The sequence below is a fragment of the Balaenoptera physalus genome (assembly GCF_965194825.1).
Source record: "Balaenoptera physalus genome assembly, chromosome: 19".
In the NCBI taxonomy this organism is placed as follows: Eukaryota; Metazoa; Chordata; class Mammalia; order Artiodactyla; family Balaenopteridae; genus Balaenoptera; species Balaenoptera physalus.
Genome location: NC_138900.1, coordinates 58,156,456 through 58,181,043, shown reverse-complemented (window position 1 = coordinate 58,181,043; position 24,588 = coordinate 58,156,456). Strand labels below are relative to the sequence as shown.

Genomic DNA, 24,588 nt, shown 5'->3' with positions numbered 1-24,588 from the left:
TGATTCTTTGAAAGGATGGTCTTGTCAACAGAAGATGCTCCCCTCCTCCTGAAGATAGCTCAGCTCTCCTGAGTAACCCCAGGTTGTCCTCAGCTCCTAGGGAAGGAAACTCACCAACCAAACCCATAGCATGGAATCCATTCCACTCCATTCTAAGCAGAAGCACGGTTTCTCTGAGCATGGCCTCCCAGTACTTAAAAACATGGGCTCTGTATTCAAAGGGACCCAAGTTCACACGCCAGTTCATCCTCTCCATGGTTGTGTGACCTGAAGCAAGTAACTTAACCTCTCCGTGTGTCAGTTTCCTCTGTTAAAAGGGGGATGTAATAGTATCTACCTCACAGACAGTGTATGGAAATTACTGGACTCCATCTATTTTAGTTTTTATTCCCTCATGAGCTGATACATATGTTCAACAAATATTGAGCGAATGAATCCTGTCTCAGAGGCCTAATTTAACCTTTATAATATTTGTAATAAAGATAGTTTCTTTGGCTCAGTCATGACTTACTGTAAAGGAGTTAAAAGCAACTAGAATAAAGATCACGTGGGGCTTTTGCGGACAGAGACCTAGCTTGGAAGAAATGTTTTTAGATATATTTTTTCTTAACCTAAGGCATATTGCTGACTTGTGAGGAGTCAGGCACTGGCTGCCAGCATCAGAGGTTTCTGGAAGCAGGGAGGTGGGGCCTTGGTCCATGACACGTCTCTGCAGCATCTTTGACATTTAGGAGGGTGAGGGCCTGTTTCCTGGGGTGAGCAGTTATGGAATAAGGGTCTTAACCATTCCAGGGAGTCCCCAGGCCACAGCCCTTCCTGCTGATGCCGAGAGGCAGTTAATCCTCGTCTCTTGGATTATTCATGAAGGATACGACAGAGGCACTTTGTCCTCTTTAAATTTTCAGAGGTTCTGTTTCCTAGCGTTGCAGGCCCCTGGGAACCAGGAGGTCTTGCTATAGTGAAGACTCTCTGGTCCAGGGCACGGGGTGGGGCGGGCAGAAGACAGGAGGGGAGGTGCAGACGATTCCGAGGCCACTGCTGTGGGGTAGTCTCAAGAGCACTGGATTGGGAGTTCCTGGCCCTGGAGTTTAAGTTCACATTTGATCTTTTCTCCTAATGGACGTTGCAGGCTTGGGAACAACACTGAAATTCTGAATCTGGGAAATTACAATAGCTCATTTTAGCTGGGTGTTTATCATGTGCAAGCACTGCTCCAAGTACACAAGTGCCACCTGAGGCTAGCCCTGATGTCACCCCACTTTACAAATGAGGAAGTAGAGCCTTAGAGGGGTTGGGAAGATGGAGCTGGGATTAAGCCCAGGGAGTCTGGCTCTAGAGCTCGTGATCTGAACTCTTCACTGCCACGTACTCTCCCACGGGGAGGGTTGTTATGAGGGCTAGATGAATAATGTTTTCAACAGCTAGTGTGCAACAAAACTTGGTGTCTTTGTCTCCTTCCAGCTCTGAGATCTCATGCATGCACCCTCTATTTGGAGTGCTGGAGGGTACAGACTGAGCATAGCTGTACCATGGGATGATGGGGGGTGGGGAGACAGCCCCAGGGCCATGAAAAGGAGGCCACGTTCAATTAATAATGCACACTGGATGCAGACAGAAAACTCAGAAGAATATTCAGAATGTGGGACGGCATGAGCTAGACTGCCAAAGATTGCTTACTAGACTGAAATTTACAAGATCCCTAGGAATGAGTTTTTTTCTGAGATTAACTCAATGATGGGGCCCTCCTTAGCTCAGCAAATAACTTTTCCAGAACATAAAAAAATGGCTTGCAACAGCTTTTGATTCACAAATGTTTACTGCATTTATGATGTGGCAGGAATGAATCACAGGATTTCAAACATGAGGCATCTTGAAGGAGACTTAACCATGATTTGGGGGTCGCTGACTTGAGTAGCTGGGTAGATGTTGGTGCTGTTCATGATCGCAATGGTTCTGTTTTCAACAAACTGTTCTCCTATAGTGATTTTGCAGATGGCCGTGTCTTTTCTGCTGACATGGAATGACTCTCCAATATGTCCCATTCCTCCAGCACACTAAGGATTCCTGCTCACCCCATGCTTTCCCAGTTTCGTGTTAGAATGGTGTATGGTTAATGATGTATGGTTAAGCCATTCAGGGAGGACCCCCAACGCATGAGCCCTTATATAGGGTCGGGGGGGGCGCTCGTGATGCGCCCCTGTAGATTCTGGCCCTCCCTCTGTGGTATCTCCTTGGAAGTGATTTGAATGACACTGGGAAATGCCCCATCCATAATGAATAGAATTTAATAATTGAGTGGTAGCCATTTAACTCTGTCTGAAAGTTAAATTCTGCTTTCCTTTCCAAGATCTGTGGCCCATCTCTGTTCTCTCTGTTCAGATGAGATGACGAAAAAGGTCAAAGGGCTCTGAAAGCCCGGAAAGCATCAAATGTCAGACATGGATGCAAATATCCACACAGTAACAGTAAGGTTATTCTCCAGAAATGGAGCACACCCCCAGTTAAGATGCTCAAAGTCGTGGTAACTTGTTAATGGGGTTGGCAGCAAAACCCTCTATGGAAGTCCCCGACAAGAGCCCCACTTGCTTATGTATTTTCTTACTTTTCCTTTATGAGATTGTAAGGAATCTTCAACCAGGTTCTAAAGATTTCATTAGTGGCGTTATTGTCTTACACCATCTGGCCGTGCTACTGTCAGAGGAAATCAACAGTGTCTTCAGAGATGTGAAAGAGCAGTGTTGACACTTGGGCAATTCCAATGAGAAAGTGACTGGCTCTGGACTGAATTATTTTCCTGTAATATATTAAAGTTTCCTTCCATATTACAGTTTAGGCTGGCATTTCTCACTTCCTATCTGCACATTTCCCATCACAGCCTTTGATAAAAATCAGACAGAAGTCTTGGTGCCATTACAACTGCACACTTTATACGAACTCAGTTTAGGAAACTTTATCCTAATTAGGTTGAACTTTCTTTGTCATCATCATCAAATTAGGAAACATGTACCCAGGCCATAGTCTTTTGGCTCTTTGAAATGTCTGTAGTTGGCACTAAGGTAGAAGATGAACAGATATATGTTGAATGAATGAATAAATGAAGGAATGGATGATTGGGTTGTCAAGTGGAAAGAGAATAGATTTTAGAATCAGCCAGATTAGGATGTGAATTAGGGTTCTGTTCCTTGTTACTTGTGTTTTCTTCAGGCCTCTGTGGGCTTTCCACACTGGGAAGGGAGGCAGCCCAGAGAAAGTGGCTGTATTCGTTTTCTATTGCTGCTGCAACAAATTACCACCGAGTCCATGGCTAAAAGCAAATAAACAAAGCCAATTTATTCTATTAGAGTTTTATACTGTAATAGGATAAGTAAGAATGTAATCTGTATATACAGATGTATTATATTACAATTCTGGAGATCAGAAGTCCAAAATGGTTTTTTTGTTTGTTTGTTTTTTTGTTTTCTGGCCACGCTACGTGGCTTGTGGAATCTTAGTTCCCTGACCAGTTCCACCCAGGCCCCCTGCAGTGGAATCGCAGAGTCCTAACCACTGGACCGCCAGGGAATTCCCCAAAATGGGTTTCACTCGGCTAAAATCAAGGTTTTAGCAGGGCTGTGTTTCTTCTGGAAGCTCCAGGGGAGAATCCCTTTCCTTATCTCTTTCAGCATGTAGAGACTGCCCACATGTCTTGGCTTATGGTCTCTTCCTCCATCATTAAAGCCAGCAGTATAACACCTCTGAATCTCTTTCTGACTCTTCTCCCTCCCTCTTCCATCTTTTAGGACCCTTGTGGGTACATCGGACCCACCTGGATAATCCAGGATGGTCTCTCCATCTCAAGGTCCTTTCCTTAATCACATCTGCACAATTCCTTTTGCCATGTAAGGGATTAGGACATAGATGTCTGAGGGGTGTGTGTGTGGGGAAGGGAATCATCCTGCCTACCACAGCAACTGCACCAGACTTATCCAACAGTGATGGGAAGCAGCTCCACACCTCTCCAGGGTATCACAGATAATGCATCAAAAGTACTCCCGAGGGAGCTCCCCCCATCATGAGAGCCGTGGCTGGTTGTCTTCTTGGGAGGAGTCTAGTTCTGCCCGGGGGCGACTCGCTGGTCTTTCCACCATGGGGAGGTGAAATGGTCTGGACTCCCTTTAGAACTTGTTGGGTTTTGTAAGACAGTGTCAACTCCACCTCAGCTTGCTTGAGCATTCACATACATGGTTATGCACTTGGCCAAAAAACTTTCCTCTCACGGAAACCTTGAATTCCGTGCTGGCATACCACCTAGCAAATCTTGGTTGGAAAAACGTTATTTAAGGAGACCCACCCACCTGAGAGCTGGGCAGTCCAACCACACCCTTCAACTGTCCATGGATTAAGCCAGACCACATCCTTTTTGGCCTAGGGTATTTGCTTTTGCTAAATGTTGCATTACTTCGGTGCTATTAGACTACATTACAAGCACACCATAAGAAAAAGCATCACAGAAATTGCATTTATTATAACCATTTTGTTGATGGATGTTCATTGCTTGTCAGCATACATTTCTTATGAGAAACCACAGAGTAGGATTCCCCCAGTCTTAAAACCCAGTTCTAGTTATGGTTTTCCTAATAACTGGTTTATTTCCATCAAATCAACGTTAGTGCACGTGACTGATCATTTTTCTCTTTGCACAACTCACTGTTAGGAAGCAAGAGCCTTCAACAAAGCTTTAGCACATCAAAGCCTGCAATACTTGCACCAGCTTAGTTACCTACCCTCATTGTCCCTTTTCCCCAGTTCCTTCATCCATTTCACATTTTATTTCTTACTGTTGTAGTGTCTGTGAGCTTAGAACAAGGCATGATAAGAACTTTTGTTATTTTCCAAGACTGTTTTTCTCTTTTGTGAGACCCATGTCCCTGATGCATTTCTCTTGGTTCCAAGAACAAACTCAAACAAACAAAAAAAATCAAAACATGAAACGAAACGTCATCAGTGCCAATGTTTCAACATAGACTCTCAGCAGAACTGAGTCCAGCCCCATTGTAAAGCCTGGCGCTTACGTCGATAACATGAAAACAGGCCTCTCACGCTTTGTATGCTGAGCACACCGAGCTCCTAAATGCCAGCATTCTAAATGGCTTGCTTGCTGTTAATAGATTCACTGGCACCAAAATCCATTTCTTTTCCGAGGGATATTTTAACTTTTATTGTATCTTTACTCATGGTCAAAAGACATTGGCAAATTTGCTAAAGTGATTGACGAGACTCCTCTTAAAGCATTCCTAAAGTTTCACGTCTTTGCCTTCACATTTTTGTATGTGAGCTTGTCTTCTTGGAAAGGAAAACCAGAAATGTGCTTTACACTATGTAGGGTTTTGGTAGTTGTAGAAAGCCAAGATAAAAAAAAAAAAAAAATCAATGTTAGTAGAACCTCCAGTGAAAACATCTTCAAGATACACCTAACCTAAGAGTTCATATCTGAGTTCATCAAACCACAGAATTCCCAACACCAAGAACCTCTCACACCAGATACTGGAGGGTGTATCTGGACCTTCTCTTTTTAATCTCTATCCCCATAAAGTCCAAGACATAGTATGTATTCGATACATAATGGTTGAATTAATGAGTAATGTCTCCTACTCTCTAAGAGTTCTCCTCCAACCCCAGTAGACCATGATGGGAACACAGCACTTGCCATGGGGCAGCTGTGCAATACATATGGAGTGACTGGTACTGAGACCCATCCAAACCATGGAAGAAATCTCTGCCATCCCTTAGCTCCAGAGCAGCGATTTTAGTTTCCATTATTTCCCCCCTTGTCAAAAACACACCTTACAGATGACATTCACATAGGCAACCACTCTCATGGGTAGACTTGGGTTAAAGTGTAATTCCTATTGTGCTAGGACAATCTCTGTCTACCTCTCTCCCACTCAAGAAAATATATCAGAACACAAATGAATAAGGATGCCATTACTATGGGAAGTATCACGAATTCGTGGCAACTTACTGAAAAAGTAAATCATCCGCCATTTTGGTGTTTCAGATAATGTTAGTAGTACATGACTTATGAAGCGTCTCACAGTGATTGACATAACTGCTCACTGAGATACCAAGAATGAGAGTGCTTCTCTACAGAATCCATCTCTGAGACACACTGAGTCCTAACACGCCATCTTGGAGACCTTTCCAAACTCCAGGGAAACCATTTCTGAGGCTCATCCTACCCCACAACGCAATCATCTGTACGAATTCCACCATCCGTGTGAGCTTCACCGGAACCATAGCAATCATCCCTACGAATGGGCACAGCTCACACAGGAATCTCATCATCAACTGGGTGTCACTCCACTTCCTCCATTCTGACCTTGGGGAGGAGGACTCACAAGCAGCCCACTTACCACGCCGCCGCCAGCAGAGTGTACGAGCACAGACATCCCTTCTCGCAGGTTGGCAACTTCAAAGAGCATCATGTAGGCTGTGACAAAGTTCACAGGGAATGCAGCAGCCTCGGAGAAGCTCATGTCATCTGGGATCTTGTAGACGAATTCCACTGGTGTGCAGACCACCTCTGCCCAGGCATTGTAATTGACAAATGCCATGACACGGTCCCCGATCTGGGAATAGGGAAGCACAGAGTTAGTGGAGGTTTCTTAATCTTTTCTGAAAGATTTCTCAAATATTCTTAAGAATCTGATGAAAACTATAGAGTCCTTCCCAGAAAAAAAAGAAACCCAAAACCCTCAAATATGCACACCCTCACCTCACCTGCCTTTCAAGGCATTTGTGGACACTTTTTTTTTTTTTTTAAATGAGAGACCATTTTTTTCATTTATTTATTTATTTATTGGCTGTGTCGAGTCTTAGTTGCGGCAGGCAGGATCTTTCATTGCAGCACGCGAGCTCTTCATTGTGGCGCGTGGGCTTCTCTCTAGTTGTGGCACGCAGCCTTCTCTCTTCTAGTTGTGGCGAGTGGGCTCCAGAGTGCACAGGCTCAGTAGTTGCCGCACGTGGGCTTAGTTGCCCTGTGGCATGTGGGATCTTAGTTCCCCGACCAGGGATCGAACCGGTGTCCCCTGCCCTGGAAGGTGGATTCTTAACCCCTGGAGCACCAGGGAAGTCCCTGTGGATGCTCTTGAAGTCCATCTGTGCCAGCTTCCCAGGGGCCATGGAAGCCAGGGACTCTACCCCTCTTCTGGAGCATAAATATATCGATACAACGTGCATCACGTCACATGCCGTGGAAAGTTAGTGTGGGACGGTCGTATTACTGATTCAGCCTCTCATCTAATCTCCCTGTTGGGGAACTGGGAAGGTCAAAGGGGTTAGGAGTCAAATCTACTCTCGGCTATTCTCTCCCACCCCATATAGATTCCCTGCCAGGTTAGTTCACTGTGGTATTTGCATCAGTGGATTACCGATTACATCGGATGTGAAACATGGTCCATCAGAGGAGCCATGTAAATCTAAGTGCAGGAGATTGAACAAGAGCAACCAGGCTTAGAGTGAAATAGGAGAATGCCATCGGGTGTGAGGAATAACAACTAACGTTTATTGCACACGTATTGTATGGCAGACATTGTCCTAAGGCTGTCACATGCTTTACCTCATGATTAGATGAGGCAGGGCTGAATACTGTGGTTTTTTTATCAGTGGTTTACATAGCCAGACACCATTCAAAAAAAAGAAAAAAAGCAGTCTTCCCTTTAAAGTGGTTATAATCATATGCTAAGTTTTTTTCATAGCATATCATTATTAAAGGGAAATACAAAGTAAACTATCACTGATAGCTTACATGAGCTGCCAAGTGCTAGTTCAATTGAACCATTCTGCTATTTGATGTTAGTTGCTTATACTATAACTTTTAAATGCAATATTCAAATTGCTGTGGTCATAGTGATTTCTCAGTAAATTAACGGCTTTCATATATGTGTGTTTTAGTGTATATATATTTTTATGATGGACTCTACTGTTTTATTTTCTTTCTAGTTTAGGATTTCTCTTTCACCCCTGCTCAAAAACAACAACAAAAGCCTCCTATGAGATGGGTTTTGTTACAGCCCCATATTACAGATGAATGATCATAGGTTTTACAGACATTTAAAATGAGGCAAAGAGAGATTAAAGCACATGCCCAAAGTCATGTAGCCAAAGAGTAGCTGTACTGGGATGTGAATCTAGGTAGGCTGACTCCAGATACAAATAGTTAATTCATTACACCTAAGTGCTACAAAGAAGACATAAAGTTATATAAGGGTGTACAACAGGGGAACCTACCAAGTCTGGGAATATTAGTCTAACTCTTTAAATCTCAGTTTTCTCAGCTTTTAAATGGGTATAATATTAGGAACAGGTCCTTATGGAGATTAAATGACATAATATGCATGCAATCCACTTGGCACGGTGCATGTAAGACGAGGAAAGAACAATTAATGCTAACTCTTAAAAAGAACAGATTGGTTCCTGATCTCATGGAATTCACAGTTGAATGATCAAAAGCTAAATATTGACCCACTGAGTTTCATGAAGCAGAGGAACAGCTGTCTAATGAAGAAACTGATGGATAGGAGAGGCTGTCTCATTGGCAGTGAGTGTCCCAGTCTCTGGAAGCGTTAAAAACCAAATGATGATGTCAGGAATATCATCTCAGATGCCCTAGCGTGGACCAGAGGGTCTCTAGGGTCCAACACTGGCATCCTGTTCTGCACAGAATCATGCAAGCCCAAAGATCCATAACACCACAGAGTAGCTGATGGTCTCCGGTGTCAACAGAGTGTATGACAAGAGTATTTCAGCCACCTTGACAGTGATGGTCGTGCCATCACAGACCACCTTGACAGTGATGGTCATAGCCAGCCCAGCAGGGTTGACTGCTCCAGACTTCTTGTTTCACTGTCAGAATGACAAAAAGAGGATCAGCCATCAGATCTGCAGCCCCAGTCTCAGAGTCCAGCGGTGGGGAACCTTTTTTTTTTTTTTTAACATCCGATTCACCTCATTACTTGATTCTGTTTAAAAAAACGAAATTAGTCCTGGGCGACTGAGCCCAAATTCTTCCTTTACTGCTGAGCCTCTGGCAACAACTTTTCAAGGCTCTCTTGCAATCCATCAAGCCAAGAGAGCTATTCAGTGTGTTGCTGTGTGGAATTCCATCTCCAACATGATTGAAAATTTTAAGTCAAAATTATAGAGGGCCTATTAGTATTGGTTTTCTCCCAAATCACACCCTGACTGGAAAGCTGTAGGTGGCTACTTTTATTTGTTTGTGCAGCTGAAAGTGCTGGAGGAGGGTGGAGGGGGTGATGGATCGGTTTGACGACAGCAAGTCAGGGCTAGCTAGCAGAAGAAAGAGCACATATAAGGGAAACAATACATACAATCAAGCACAGTGATTCCTCCCTAAACTAAGGCAAGCAACATCCTTATCTGCTGTTACAGTCTAAAATGATGGGTTATTTATCCAGCGCTCAAGATGAATAGCGCGAACGGTAGGATCTTTTCCTTTGGGACCACGTGGAGGAGCGAAGAGCAGACCATAGTGCTTACGTGCAGCACTTTCAGGGGGAGACGGTGCTGCCGGGTGAGGTTAGATTGCTCACCTGGGGACAGAAAATGTAAAGTCACAGGAAAGAAAAGAAAAAGCGCATTTACTTCTCTTTCAGCGTTTTTCTGCCATGTCATCTGGAAACCACCGACGAAAAGGCGGACGAGCGGGATGAGATTTCCAGACATTCATCGTAATGAATCGGGAGCGTATTGATCTTTTCAAAGTATCTTGAGGCTCCGAGGCACTGAGAGCTGAGCAACAGGCTCAAAATCAATTCCAGGGGCGTCCTGGCTCACCTTCTATAGGATTTTCTTCCTGTCTTAACTATCGCAACAGTTGCAGGCGGGGAGCAGGGGTGAAGAGCGTGGGATTGTAGGAAGAGTAAAAAGGCTCTGGTGATTTGCGTCCAGCTTCAGCTGCTACTTATTATCTTTCTGACCTCATGGAAATTACTGAACCCTCTGAACGTCATCTCTAAGGGGGTAATAACAGTATTTACCTTGCAGGCTGAAAAGCAGTAACTTCCCCATGTTTCTAGTTATGGTAGATTCTCAAATGTGAGGTCCCTTCATCTCTCCATGGGAAGCACTTAAAGTCGAGCGAGAGCTCTTATGGCTGATTTCCACTGTTTTTTCTTGCTCCAAACTACTGCAATTTTGTGCCATAGTTTTTTTTTTGCCCATAGTTTTTCAGTTTTTATAGACAAGATCCTACTTGATTTGCATGATAATGGTAGGAAGGGTCATACATCTTTTCAGCGATTAAAAAATTTTTATTATGGGGAATTTTGAACATGTACAAAAGTAGTCAGAATAATATAATAACCCTTTTTATCCCCTGCCCTACTCCCCAAGCCGCCAACCCATAGCCAATTCTGTCTCATTGTCAGTTACCCCTCCCCTTTGGCTTTAAAATCTTCATCCAAAAATGCCACTTTCACAGTGTCTGAAATAACGATTTATAAATGGTCACTTAGATGCATCAGCTAAGTAGATATTTAAAGGAACCCAATTATAAAATACAGAGGCTACTTCTCCCCAACTTTTGCGTTTTGTAATTGACTTTTGAGCCCGAAGTGATGGGGAAATGAGAGCCACGGATAGAGAGAGGAGGGATGTACACTTAGTTAATCCAAGGCCAAATTCATAGCTGTATTAATTTTAATCTTATTAATAACACTATAAAATAAAATGAATAAAGGGGATGCTAAGGTTTCCCCTGGCCCCTTCACCAGACTGTTGCCAGGAGCAACAAGACGGTACATGAGAAACGCATGAGACATTTGGAAAGTCCTCCCATTTATAACCACTGTTAATAAACCCAAATAATGAGACAATAACAATAAGACACGTTATAGATTATTTCAAACATATTTTGCATACTCTTTTATTATCTTAATGGATTCCAGATAGATATCATCCTTTCAGTCAGAAGTCAAAACATTACCTCGAATCCTTTAACGCTGTCCCCCAGAGCTTCAACAATCCCAGAACATTCAAATCCTGGCACCAGGGGGGTCTTGGGAGGGTTGTCGATATTCCCTTGTCGCACCATCAAGTCAATGAAGTTTAAACCACTGTGAACAGCAAACGTGAAAAAAGAAATTCACAATGAGATCCAAAAGAAAGCACTGGCTTGACTTTTCTTTCCTTCCCATTCCCTCCCTCCCCCCGCTCCCCAATACCTCTCTCCTTTCTTTTTAAATTTTCTGACGAAACATGCCTAATAGTAATGTTACTTAGCTAGATGTCACCAATAAAGTAAAGCAATGATCTTTCTAGACAACTAATGCTTTCCCGGCCCTTCAGATGGCAATTGCAGAGTTCACGCTCTAATTCAAAAGAGAGTCCCTTTGCTCCCACTCAGAGCCTCCTTACTCTTATTTTAAAAGTATGTATTAACCAGCCTGGTCATTAGCTGTTCTAGCAGTTAATCAAGGGTAAAAAATATACTAGGAAGAGGTTATAAGAAGACACATGGAAAGCAGCCAGACACAATGGCCATCTGCCATTCTATGAGAAACAAAGAGAAAAAGACCTAACCTAAAAGGTCTCAAAACAGTCGTCACACCTCAACCATCCCATCGACTTACACGAGCGCCAAGCCATAAACGGTACCCATAATGGTGACTATGAGCCATTAAGAGACCACATTGGGTCCAGCTGCAGGAGGGTGACTCGAAGAAGATAGGTCAACGTGATGGACCAACGGGTATGGGAAGACTGGAGGGTTCATTTCAAAAACTTTAGTTATCTCTGCCTGAGAGAAGTCATTAGGTATTTTCTACAAACATATTACTTTTTAAATAAAGTTATCATTAAAATATATCAAAGTCATTGCCTTGGAAAACCACACACTTGATTCTAATGATGCTACCAATGCTCCGAACTGTGGGATTTTTAAAGAGCTACAATTGGGAATTGCATTTAACACCCATGAACTAATCAAGTGGGAACACATATCTCACTCAACATGTATTTTTTCCCACCAGCTGTGGTTCTAACGTACTGCCTGTTTTCATAAGCTGCCATCTAAGAAAGACACGGGTTATAGAAACCAAACTCCTCGGTCTGGCCCAAGGCCCATCAGCGTCCGGCCACAGCTTCTTTTTCAAGTAAGAGACGAACTCTTTCTTAAACACAGATGGCCCATTTCTTCCTTGGCCTCTTTGGAGCCAAGGAAGCATCTAACTCTGCCTACATCCCCTGGTCTCTACTCATCAGTCTCACCCATAAGGAATGGATAAGGGCAAGGAGGGTGACTTCCTTGAAAGATGGGTTCAAGAGTCATCCCTTTCTCTAGGTTTTTCTGGACACAAATGAGGCAAGATTCACATATTGCCCCATTGAAGTATCTCTAACATGTGCCTTTTCTGAAGGCAGCTGCATGCCTCATATTTCTTTGCTTCCAGAATACCTGGCATACATTATGCCCACAGCACACAGTAGGGACTCAAGCAACATCCACTGAATGAAGGAATATTCATGAATATCCAAAAAAATGTGCTGCCAGTTTGAGTACTAACTCCTTTTTTTTTTAAATTAATTTATTTATTTTTGGCTGCGTTGGGTCTTCCTTGCTGTGTGCAGGGTTTCTGTACTTGAGGGGAGCAGGGGCTATTCTTCATTGTCTTGCGCAGGCTTCTCATTGCGGTGGCTTCTCTTGTTGCAGAGCACAGGCTCCAGACGCGCAGGCTCAGTAGTTGTGGCTCGCGGGCTTAGTTGCTCCGCGGCATGTGGGATCTTCCTGGACCAGGGCTCGAACCTGTTTCCCCCGCATAGGCAGGTGGATTCTTAACCACTGCGCCGCCAGAGAAGTCCCTTAACTCCTTTTAAAAAGCAGCCAAGGGATGCTCAGAGTCATGAACACATTCCTGAAATGTATGTGTAGACTTCCAGAGGTCCTGCTTTGGTGGTTAACAGTTCTTAGGGTCATTTATTAACCAAAATGTTCTCCAATGATGTGGCCAGTTTTTTAAGAGCTCGGAGAGATCTGGGCACAAATCTCAATTCCATGACTTCTCCCTGGTAACCTTGGGTCAGTTACTCAACCTCTCTAAGCCTCAATTTCCTTATCCGTGAAATGGGGGCTATGGTAGCACCCATGCCACAGGGTTGTTAATAAGAGTTAAGCATTAAGAATGGTGCCAAGTACATAGTAAGTATTCAATAATAATATCTGCATCTTCTGTTAAGAAGAAGGCTGACGTGTGAGATTGAGATACATTTTAGGAAGATTCCCATTAAACAAGAGTTAAAAATAGTTTCAGAGCTGAAGTGGGAAAACTTTAGGTATCTATAAGCTTCACTTCTGTGAAATAGCCCATTTTCCGACACAATCAAATAAATGAAGCGTCGCTGTATAACAATAAAAGGAATTTCTACGTCCCAAGTCAAACACTCCATCTCATTTCACGCATATTTCAGTGCACTGTGTTATATCCTCTGTGTGAAAACTTAGGATTTCCCAAGACCCTGATGGAAAAATGCCAGAAGAAATGACTTGACAGTGCTGTAAACGTTCCAGCCCCCTGGAGGAGGCTTCGTCCTAGACGCCTGTTACGCTGCTCAATAAGGCGGCCTTCAATCTCCATCCAGCGTGAAGTGGGCCCAGTGATTGTAAACGGGGAGCCAGCTACTTGATTCCAGCGAGAAGGGCTAAGACAGACCTTATAAAATCCTGTAGCATCCCATTTTGTCAGTGAGGCATGCAGTGATTCTGTCAGGATCGTGGAGAATGCCAACCAACTTGAGGACAGGAACATGAAGGAGGTGTATCCCAGGGGACAGGGGATGGGTCAGTGTTGGTCATCTCAACACACAGAGGAGGTGACCAGTTGTTAATGAAGTACCCTTATGTGACGCATCAGACCTGTTTCATGGTGCCTGCCCACACACCTCCTCCTGCTATGGACCTATCCAGCATTTACAGAGGGTTCAATTCGTGGCAGAAACTGTGCTAAACACTTCCCTTTTGTTATTTAAGACTCAATGACACTCCTACGAGGTGTGAACTATCATATCCATTTTTTAGATGAGGAAACTTAGACTCAACAGGATTAAGTTACTTATGTAAGGTCTCATCTTTAGAAACTGTCAAAGTCAGGATCCGAGTCCAAGCCAAGTCTAGAAACTGAGCCCTCACAGATGACGCCCTACTCCGTCTTTAAGGGAACTTCACCCACTGCCCTTGACGAAGGGGCACATCCAAGGGACCATGTTGATGACTTCTTATCTCTCTGCCCGCTGATTGCCCCAGTGGTGGACCCAGTGTTGGAGGAGTGGCCATTCATAATCTAAGCAGGAGCCCATTCAGTATAAAATAAATGAGCTGGCCCAAGAACTGGATGCTCTCTCAAAAACTATGAGTTGGGAAACATGCATCAAGAGAAAAACTTAGTACCAGAAAGGATGTCAAAAAAAATAGAACTGAGCTGGGTCACAGAGCCAACCTAACAGGCTATACCAGGGTGAGTTATACAAACCTCACTGCTGAGTTATCAAGGATGCAAGGGTTCAGTCTCTACATGTGGTGAAACCCAGCCCCACATGCCTCCTGCCCTCAAATATCCAAGAGTTCCTTTGATACTTCACGCATGTCTTTACAATAGGGCTCTTTGTTGGGTTATGTGTGTGGTCTCTGTCTCATGAAACCAAAATACAAATTAAAACAAATACCGTAATCAATAACCCTAAATCACCCACCAGGACAGCCATTACTGACCTCATTTTTTTTCTTTTTTCAAACAAAACCAGTAACATTGTTTCGAGATAATAAGTCCTTTGCCCAAGGCCACACAGACAGTGAATGGTGAACCCATGAACTTAAACTTGGGTCTGTCAAACACTTTTTTCCCCAACACAACAAGAAAACACAGGGGCACATCAAGCCATACATCATCATAATTATAGTGTCCAGTATTCGCTAAGATAATTTGATTTTCACCTGGAAATTTTGAGGGGGTAGCAATGACTGTGCCTGATGACTCAGGCCCACATCAGGGGTAATTGTCAAATGTCTGTCTTACCTAATTTTTCCATGCCTCTTAAACATTTGAGAGCATTGCAAAAAGAAACAGTGCTGCAAAGTGCTTGATGTAATGGTCTTCTAAGTAATCCTATGTTTCTCAAATATTGGTATAATTATAAAAATAAGGCTGTTTTGTTTCCCTCCCACACTAAATTATTAGTCAAATAATAGGCTTAAAGGGTTATTACTGAGACTTAGCACCCTGAAGGAATGAAGGCCGAGGTATGAGAAAGGGACCCTGAAAAACTCAAAACACAGAATGAGGAGGTACAGGGAAATTTGGAGGCAGTCTCTTTAAAAAATAACTTTCATTTGCATAGCATAGTGCAGTTTATAATGTGCTTTTATACACATCTCATTAAACCTTGTAACAATCCTAGAAAGGCAAGAAGTGCAGATATTATTATTCCCATTAGATAGATGTGAATGTTGAGCCTCAAATAAGAAAGCTGACTTGTCAAAGACAACACAGTTAGTCCATGGCAGAGCTGAGACTTGAATCAAGATCTTCAAGCTCCTTGCTTATTGTATATCCCACGACACCATGAAATCTGCAACGCAAGTAAATTCAGTGTTACTAAAATCAATAATTTCAAGATTCAGGGGCAAGAAAACTAAGAGAAAAATGGTGGAAGGAAACAGACGTAGGGTGCATGGGTTCCGCTTCCTACACTGCCATCAGTGAGCTGCGGGACCTTGGCTCGGTCTTTGAAGCCCACTCCCCCCACCGGCCCCACCCCAGCTCTCATACTCTGTTTGCTTGATGGTTCTTTATCCTGTGGGCTCTGCTTAAAATATTATCAAAATCCAAGCTGAGGTAGAGAGGAAGAGATACTTGGTGGTCTTGGTAAAAGACACTGACTTGGGATGCTCAGATTCTATCTAGAAGCTGAAGGAAGGCAAGCTAGCCTTGGCGTCTGTACTTTGTTTTCTATTATCTATGAAGTGATGGATGTCAACCCTGTAAAGTCTCATGAGAGATGTCTAGCTATTTTCATTTTATGTTCTACTAGACTCAACAAATGTTGCTCACTTGATGATGACGCTACAGGTTAGGTATTAAGGTATGGACCATTTTCATCTCCATTTTGTTCAGGAGGATGGTTAAGCCTAAAGAAGATGTAGTACCTTGTCCAAGGCCCTATTGTAGGTACCAGAACTGGGGTACAAGCCCTTTTGATATGGCTTCACAGTTTGAGTTTCTGACCACTAGGCTGTCATTCTGTTACCTACAAACCATGGCAGGCTGCTGTGTATTCTTGTCCCCAAAGCTCTGGCTTGGGCTCTGTTCATTTCCGTTGGATATGCTAATAATATCAAAGAAGACATAAGTTATTTCTTTTTTTATTGAAGGATAGTTGATTTACAGTGTTTCAGGTAGACAGTAAAGTGATTCAGTTATACATATACATATATATATTCTTTTTCAGATTCGTTTCCATTATAGGTAGGTCCTTGTTTATTTTATATACAGTAGTGTGTCTTTGTTAATCCTAAATCCCTAAATTTATCCCTCCATCACCCTTTCCCCTTTGGTAACCATAAGTTTGTTTTCTGTGTTAGTGAGTCTATTTCTGTTTTATAAATAAGTTCAGTTGTATCATTTTTTTTAGATTCCACATATAAGTGATATCATATGGTATTTGTCTTTCTCTTACTGACTTACTTCACTTAGTATGATAATCTCTAGGTCCATCCATGTTGCTGCAAATGGCATGATTTCATTCTTTTTTATGGCTGAGTAGTATTCCATTGTATGTGTGTATATGTGTATACATATATATGTATATATGTATCTTCTTTATCCATTCATCTGTTGATGGACATTTAGGTTGCTTCCATGTCTTGGCTATTGTAAACAGTGCTGCTATGAACATAGGGGTTCATGTATCTTCTCGAATTATAGCTTTGTCTGGATATATGCCCAAGAGTGGGGTTGCAGGATCATATGGCAACTCTGTTTTTAGTTTTTTGAGGAACTTCCATACTGTTCTCCATAGTGGCTGCCCCAATTTACATTCCCACCAACAGTGTAGGAGGGTTCCCTTTTCTCTATACCAGCATTTATTGTTTGTAAACTTTTTAATGGTGCCATTCTGACCAGTGTGAGGTGATACCTCATTGTGGGTTTGATTTGCATTTTGTTACTAATAAGCGATGTTAAGCATCTTTTCATGTGCCTGTTGGTCACCTGTGTGTCGTCTTTGGCGAAATGTCTATTTAGGTCTTCTGCCCATGTTTTGATTGGGTTGTTTGTTTTTTTGATACTGGGCTGTATGAGCTGTTGGTATATTTTGGAAATCAATCCCTCGTCGGTTGCATCATTTGCAAATATTTTCTCCCAGTCTATAGGTTGTCTTTTCGTTTTGTTCATGGTTTCCTTTGCTGTGCAAAAGCTTATAAATTATTTCTTAAAGGACACCACTAAGTGGATGACAGAAGAATCAGCCCAGCTATAGTTTGTTAATTTTCCAATTTGAGATAAAATTGGCCCAGTGAAGGATTTAGCAAAGAAGAGGCAAGTAGATATGGAGAGGGTCCCCTTTTATTTTCCAGGTGAAAGGAAGGCAGGGGTGGCTCATGGGAAAAGATTTTAGATCTCTTGCCATCTTGTCCCTCCCTCAGATCATCAGTATCCTCAGCATTGACCACAGGAATCCAAACACTCAGACCATTACACAAAGAATTGTGTGATGAAAATCTTCCTCTTCCGGAAGACTACTTCTTTACTGATGCAGCTCAATAGAGCCCAATCATATATTTCGATTTCACACTCAATAGAAATCCCTAATCTTGCCCCATCATTGGTTCAATTGGGAGATACATGGCCAAAGAAACAACCTTCAGAAACCCACTGTTTTACTTACTGAAGGGATATTGTTGGACATAATATTTGTTAAAATATACATTCTCTTCTTTATGAAGACAGAGAATTTTTCCTCAAATTTCAGCACAAAGGTTGTTTGTGTGGCTCTTACAGACCGAGTGCAGTGCAGAAACTGATTATATTTCTTTCTTTGCATTGGCTACTAGGAAGCTCTGAACCAAATTTGCAGCACCCCTCCCTGCACACTGCAGAGCTTTCTGGCATTCATTCTCTATGTTATCCTGACACTCAACTTCATCTTAACTTTCTGAATGCTTTGGAGTTTCCATTAAAAAATATCTTAAACTCTATTAGATTCGATCTCAAACTTGATTGTGCATCAGAATTCGCAGGAGTACTTGTAAACACACAGATTGCTGGGCCCCATCCCTGCGTTCCTGACTAAGTAGGTCTACGGGGGAGGTCCAAGAATTTGCATTTCTTTCTTTCTTTTTTTTTAAATTAATTAATTAATTTACTTGGCTGTGTTGGGTCTTCATTGCTGCACGTGGGCTTTCTCTAGTTGCGGCAAGCAGGGGCCACTCTTCGTTGCAGTGCACGGGCTTCTCATTGCAGCGGCTTCTCTTGTTGCAGAGCACAGGCTCTAGGGGCGCGGACTTCCGTAGTTGAGGCACGAGGGCTCAGTAGCTGTGGGTCGCGGGCTCTAGAGCGCAGGCTCAGTAGTTGTGGTGCATGGGCTTAGCTGCTCTGCGGCATGTGGGATCTTCCCGGACCAGGGCTCGAACCCGTGTCCCCTGCATTGGCAGGCGGATTCCTAACCACTGCGCCACCAGGGAAGCCCCGGAATTTGCATTTCTAACAGATTTCTGGGTGATGCTGCTCCTGGTTTGGGAAGCACACTTAGAGAATCGCTGCTGTGTATCTATTTCTTTTTAAGCTAGTTCAGGCTGTCTTTGGAATGAGACAAGGTAAAAATTAATAGATGATGATTAAATAGGTAAGAAAATGAAAAGCTCTCTCGTCCTCTAGGGCAGTTGAATTTTTTGATCCTAGTCCAAAGAATTATATTTACTCTTGTTAAATGTGGTCTTATTAGATTAGATTCATCATTCTGATTTGTCTGGCTCTTTCTTGGATCCTAATTCTTTCATCCAAAAAAATTGGCTTTTCCTCCTGGATTTGTGTCCTCTGAAAATGAAGTTATCATGCCATTGATTTTTATGTCTAAATTGCTTATTAAAATATTGGATAGCAAAGTCAATCCCTCCACTGCGCACCTCATCTCATCTCTTCTCGCTACTCCAAACACCACTCCAGCAATTCTCCCATCTCTTCTACATCATCACTGCTCCAGTCTGCACTACATGAAAGCTAATCAAAACGTGGTCCATGCACGGATGCCAGTGTTTGAACTAGTCGCTGTCGGTCGGGAGAAGATGTGTACAGAAATTGAGAGTAAGCATTCAGAAACTTTTAGAAGATTTTGACAGAGTAATTTTGTTTATTAAAGTTAGTCATTTTAAAAAAAATGTTGGATAGGCTGTCAGGTTCCAGGTTACTAAGGGTGTTTGTGAAGATCACAAAAGATGTCATGGAGGGAATTCAAGACATAGGACCAGCTGACATTTTTTAAGTTTCTTTAAATCATGACCTCTATGATTCTCTGAAACATCTCCAAGATACTTTGAATTCATGTTAAACAAATACTGTATTAAGATCATGAGCCTCACTCTTTGTGAGCGATGGCAGTCAGTACCCTCCCCCAGCGGCAATAATTGCGGACCACGTGGGTGCAGCCTGACCAAGTTTCAAGTATAATCATTTTCTGGATGCATGTCAGGATCATCGTGGTGATATATGTATCTTAACGTGTACATCCTGGCTCCAGCTCTGAGAGTCTGTTTCACCCAGGCACACATTCTCACATGCCGTCAGCACTGAGAAAAATTGCTCTCAGTAGCCCCAAATCAGCTGTTCCCACAAAGAAGACTGTTCAAGAAGAGATGGACCCTTTCTAAGATGGGTTCTCATATAGGGCTTTGTGATGGTTGGGGGGGGTGGCCAAGAAGCTAGTAGATCTCTAGAAATCCCCATTCTAATTCCTCAAGTGATGGGGCATGGGGAGAAAAGGACTTACTGGTGGCGGGTCATTGTAGTAGATAACATTTATGTGGTGCTTGCTGTGTATCAGGCATGGTGTTAAGTGTTTTATAAGTGTGATATTTAATTTTTCCAACAACCATAACAAGGCAAAGAGATACACAACATTACCTACATTTCACAGAGAACAAAACGGAGGCGCATCGACATTTACAAAGCCAAGGGATGAAGGCAAGTGATGTCTCCAGAGGCTACTGCCCTTTGCTTTTCTTCTGAGAGAGCATCACTCAATTTTCCCAGTTACAAAGAGGGGACTTCTCGACTCATCTGTCACATTGAGCACTTACTATATCCTGAGCAGACACTTAGTATTGGATATCCACAGTTAACAGGGGGCTCAATTTCTCATGGGGAAACAGAATCATGAAAACTGCTCACAATGTGGCGTGATGAGTGGTTTTACAGAAGTGTAGCTAGAGAGCTCGCCCGGTCACCAGGAGATGGGCTCACAGACAAGGTAACCATGGAGTCAAAACAGTGACCCCCGGAAAGGCTTTCCCAAAGAATTGTTAGCTTTGCTGATACCCTCTGCAGTCACCAAAGCTAAATTTAAATGCTTAGCTTTTGCTTTCTGGCTCCTCCTCAAGTGGGTAGCTTCATCTCCCTGAACCTAAGTTTCCTCATCTCAAAAATGGGTTAGTAATACCCTCACCCTTTCGGGGGTTGGTGTGGATAGCACGTGACAGTACGTGTAAAGCAGAGTGCCTCACATACCGTAAGTGCTCAATAAGTGTGAGCTGCTATCATCGTCATCACCACCATCACCACCACCACCATCAACATCATCAACACACAAAGAAGGTGTCATAGGTCAGGCCCCCTGGGAAGCAGACTCTGAGACTGAGGTTTGCATGCCAGAGGGTTTATAGGGAGTTCTCCAGGGAACACCTGTATGGGGGTGAGGGGAACTGGATTGAGTAGATGGAGAGGTTGAAACACTGATGTAGTAGTAAAAAGGACTCAATTTATCCATGGAAAGTTCTGGAGCTAGGATGGTCCCTCTAGTTATGATGAATCAAGGCAAGGTGACTGAACTTTTTACCCTTGCATCCACTGGTCATAGGATAAGAGCCGCCCCCAGGGAGGGGATCTGATCTTGGGCAAGGATGCTTCCCTCTGCTGAGGGCAATTCCTCAGGAGGAACGCAGCTGCGAACCCGCAGCAGCCATCACTCCCTGTAGCTGGGGGAATGAGCACCTCAGTCCTAAAAGAGGGTTCTGGGTAGTGTGCCCCAGTATCCACTACAAGAGGGGTGTTGTGATCTTCCTTTATTGGGTTTTATTCCCCTACAGGCACAGAGCAGTGGTCACTGATGGTGAGTATTTATGGAGGTGTCCTTTGTACAGTGGTCCCTGAAGAGGAAAGGTCTAGGGGTTCTTATAACCAATGCTGGGAAGGCAGAAAGGAGGATGAGATCTTTAAATTGGGACCCGAAAGAATGAGAGGAAAGGGAAAGGGAAGATTTGTAGAGATCAAAGCGTTAAGGAGGAGACAAACTAAGAAAAAAGAGAAAGGTAAAGGTGGATGAACCATCAAAACACATGCAGGAGTTGATCTTAAATATCTCATTACAAAAAAGAAATGGTAGCAAAGTGATAGGATGGAGGCAGCTAATAGGACAGTGGTAATCATTCTGCAATTTACAAAAGTTCTACACTTGTGCACTTTAAACTTACACCATGTTAAGTGTCAAGTGTATCTCAATGATGCTGGGGGAAAGAAAGAGCCTTTTACAGGGTTTAATAGACAATTTTCACTATGAAAAAATATACATGCAAGGTTGGTAAATTGCTTGGGGAAATCCATGAAAAATCGTAGCTTGGGGCTTTCTAGGTGTCTGCAAGAAGGCAGGAATCACAGGATGCTGGAGAAGACCCGGACACCAGGGGGAACATGGTCAAATCCCACATGGGAAGTCTGGGATTCCCTCTGCTTGGTGAACATCCACAACCCAGCATCCATGGCGGCCTCTCCCAGAAGCTCCTCATGTGAGGGGTTGCTCTGAACAAAAGCAGCCCCGGAAGCTGTGCCCTTCCGCATTCTGTTCTTGTCTCGTTGCTGCAATGTTTATCAGAGCATTGAATTCCCAATCCAAATCGGGCCAAAGAAGTACACGGGCCAAAGAAGTACACGTTTGAGTCATTCCCTCATGTTCCCAGAATGGAAGTTTTCATTTTTGTTTCTTCACTGCAGCTGATAACTTGAAAACATCTAGGACCATAGGCATTGATCTCAGAAAATTCTTGCTCCCAATTCTTTTTTTTTCTTTTTCCTTTCTTTTTGGCTTTAAGTACCTATTTTATGATCTCAAGACTGTGAAAATAGGCTGATACAAATCTTCTATGGAAGAATAAACACTCTTTGTCAGAACAAGGAGAACTTTCATGCACATCTCAAATGGCACCTTTCATTGGGGAACAGCTAGAATTGTCCTGGATGGACCTTAGGAGACAGAAGCCGCCTGAGCTCTATCAGAAGTTGGAAAGAGTGTGTTATGACAGATGCCGAGAACAATCTAGTGGTTACCAGTGGGGAGAGGCAAGGGGGAGGGGCAAAAAAAGGTTGGGGAATTAAGAGGTAAAAACTACCATGTATAAAATAAATAAGCTACAACCCAGGGAATATAGCCAATAGTTTATAATAACTAGAAATAGAGCATAACTTTAAAAACTTGTGAATGACTATGTTACACACCTGAAACTTGCGCAGTACTGTACATCAACTATGCTGTAATAAAAAAGGAATGCAAAAATAACAAAAAAACTATAGAAAAGAGGGAGTAACCTCTGAACAAAGAGTTTTGCTTCTGCTGAGATCTTCGTCAGCTAGTGTGTAGACTACTCTTCAAATCCTCAACCAAGAATAAATAACTGAAAACTGACATTCACATTGACTAAATAATTTGAAATGACATGTAAGCGGAAGAGACAGGAGAGAAATTTTCAACTCAAAAATGTTCGACTCCACCACATTTTCCAAACAGACTGTCATGTTTGATGCTAAAACATAGCATGGGATAGAGTTAAGAGCCCGAATTCTAAAATGAACCTCCTGGTTTAAAAATATGATCCCTCTACTTAAAAACCAACCAACCAACAACAGCAACAAAAACCTCCACAAAAAACCCAGAAAACTTTCTGGTTACAAGTACACCGTTTTCCTTCAGTCCCCAGAGAGAATAAAATATAAAGAAGATAAGAAAGAAAAAAGCGTGTGTTCTGGTTGCTCAGACTCCCTTCTCGCCCGTCGCTGGCCATGGCTCCTGACAGCGGTCCCCTTCGTGTCTGGCTCCACACGATCCTGCTTACCTTGTTTAACCATTATTTTTAGATACGAAGCATGCAGTTCTCTGACACATCTGATGTTTTTCATAATCTACCGCTTTACTTACTAAGTAAATAATGCTGTTGTTGCCCAGCCCAGATCCCTTTATCTACAACATAGGACCTGAATTGTGAGGGCAATACAGACTGAGCTATAGTGGTACAGGTCTGTTGTTCCTCAGAGACAGGAAATATATTCCGATCATACATCCACATTAGTATTCAAAACACATCGGTAGTATTTCAAACATGGAACAAAATGACCAAGGAGATACACTGAGAATCTAAATATCAAGAGCCATTTTCAACAGAAACAGAAAAGCATGGCATGAGTGGGTCCAAAACAAGCTCTCCTTGATGCCAAGACTGACCCCTTGATTTCCGGACCTGGAGTTATTTATTTACTCTCAGCCTCTCCTGGGGACACAGCAGGTATTTATTCCTAAGAACATTCTTGAAAAGGTTAAAATCTCTGTGGTCCAGGTTAGATGTTGACGGAGTCATTGACTTCAAACAGGTGCCTGGCAGTGACTGGTTGTGTAGAACATTCAAACTAATTTAATTTAAATTCAACAGACCTTCCATGATTTGGGACTTGGCTCAGGACTAATGTTACAACAGTGACAGTGACACCTCTGGTTCCCAAGAGTTCAGAGATCAACGAAATAAATGACTTCACAGTATGACAATTCCCCAACAGGCAGTGGGAGACGGGTCACAACTAGCACAGGGAGGGCTGTTACTAACTCACTTTGCAGGAGTCATGGAGGTTCCACAGCTAAGTGTCACTTAGGCATGGCTGCGCCCTTTGCTTCCATTCTCCCAAGCTCTCCAGCCTCATCCCACCTCTCCATGAGGGGAGAAAGCATTATGAGACAGTGCAAAGCGCTTACGGCTTGACTTCTCACTGGAGCCCCAGAGGGGCAGGGTTCCCAGAGAAACAGTCCATTTTTGCTGTAACATGACAGCTGTCTCCTAAGTCATTGCTGCTGATAAAAACTATGCTTCCTAAAACAGTTGTTTCAAGGGGGAAACGAATAAGGTAGACTAGAGCAACATTGTCCAAAGAATATTCTGCAGTGATGGAAATGTTCTGCGTCTGCTCTGTCCAACATGGCAGCCACTAGCCACGTGTGGTTACTGAACACTTGAAGCGTGGCTAGTGTGGGTGAGGAACTGAACTTTTAATTTTACTTAATTAGTATTTAAAT

At 42.9% G+C, this 24,588-nt stretch overlaps 1 protein-coding gene across 2 annotated transcripts in view; it reads right to left on the bottom strand.

The window, feature by feature from the left end:
* The window catches only part of VAT1L (vesicle amine transport 1 like), a 151,479-nt gene that overhangs the window by 112,782 nt on the left and 14,109 nt on the right, over positions 1-24,588 (bottom strand). For both annotated transcript variants that reach the window (XM_082439105.1, XM_082439104.1), the window contains exons 2-3: positions 10,985-11,114; positions 6,393-6,608 (exon numbers count right to left, since the gene is read on the bottom strand). In XM_082439105.1, the coding sequence (XP_082295231.1) occupies positions 6,393-6,608; positions 10,985-11,114 (346 nt within the window). The remainder of the gene's footprint in view (positions 1-6,392; positions 6,609-10,984; positions 11,115-24,588) is intronic.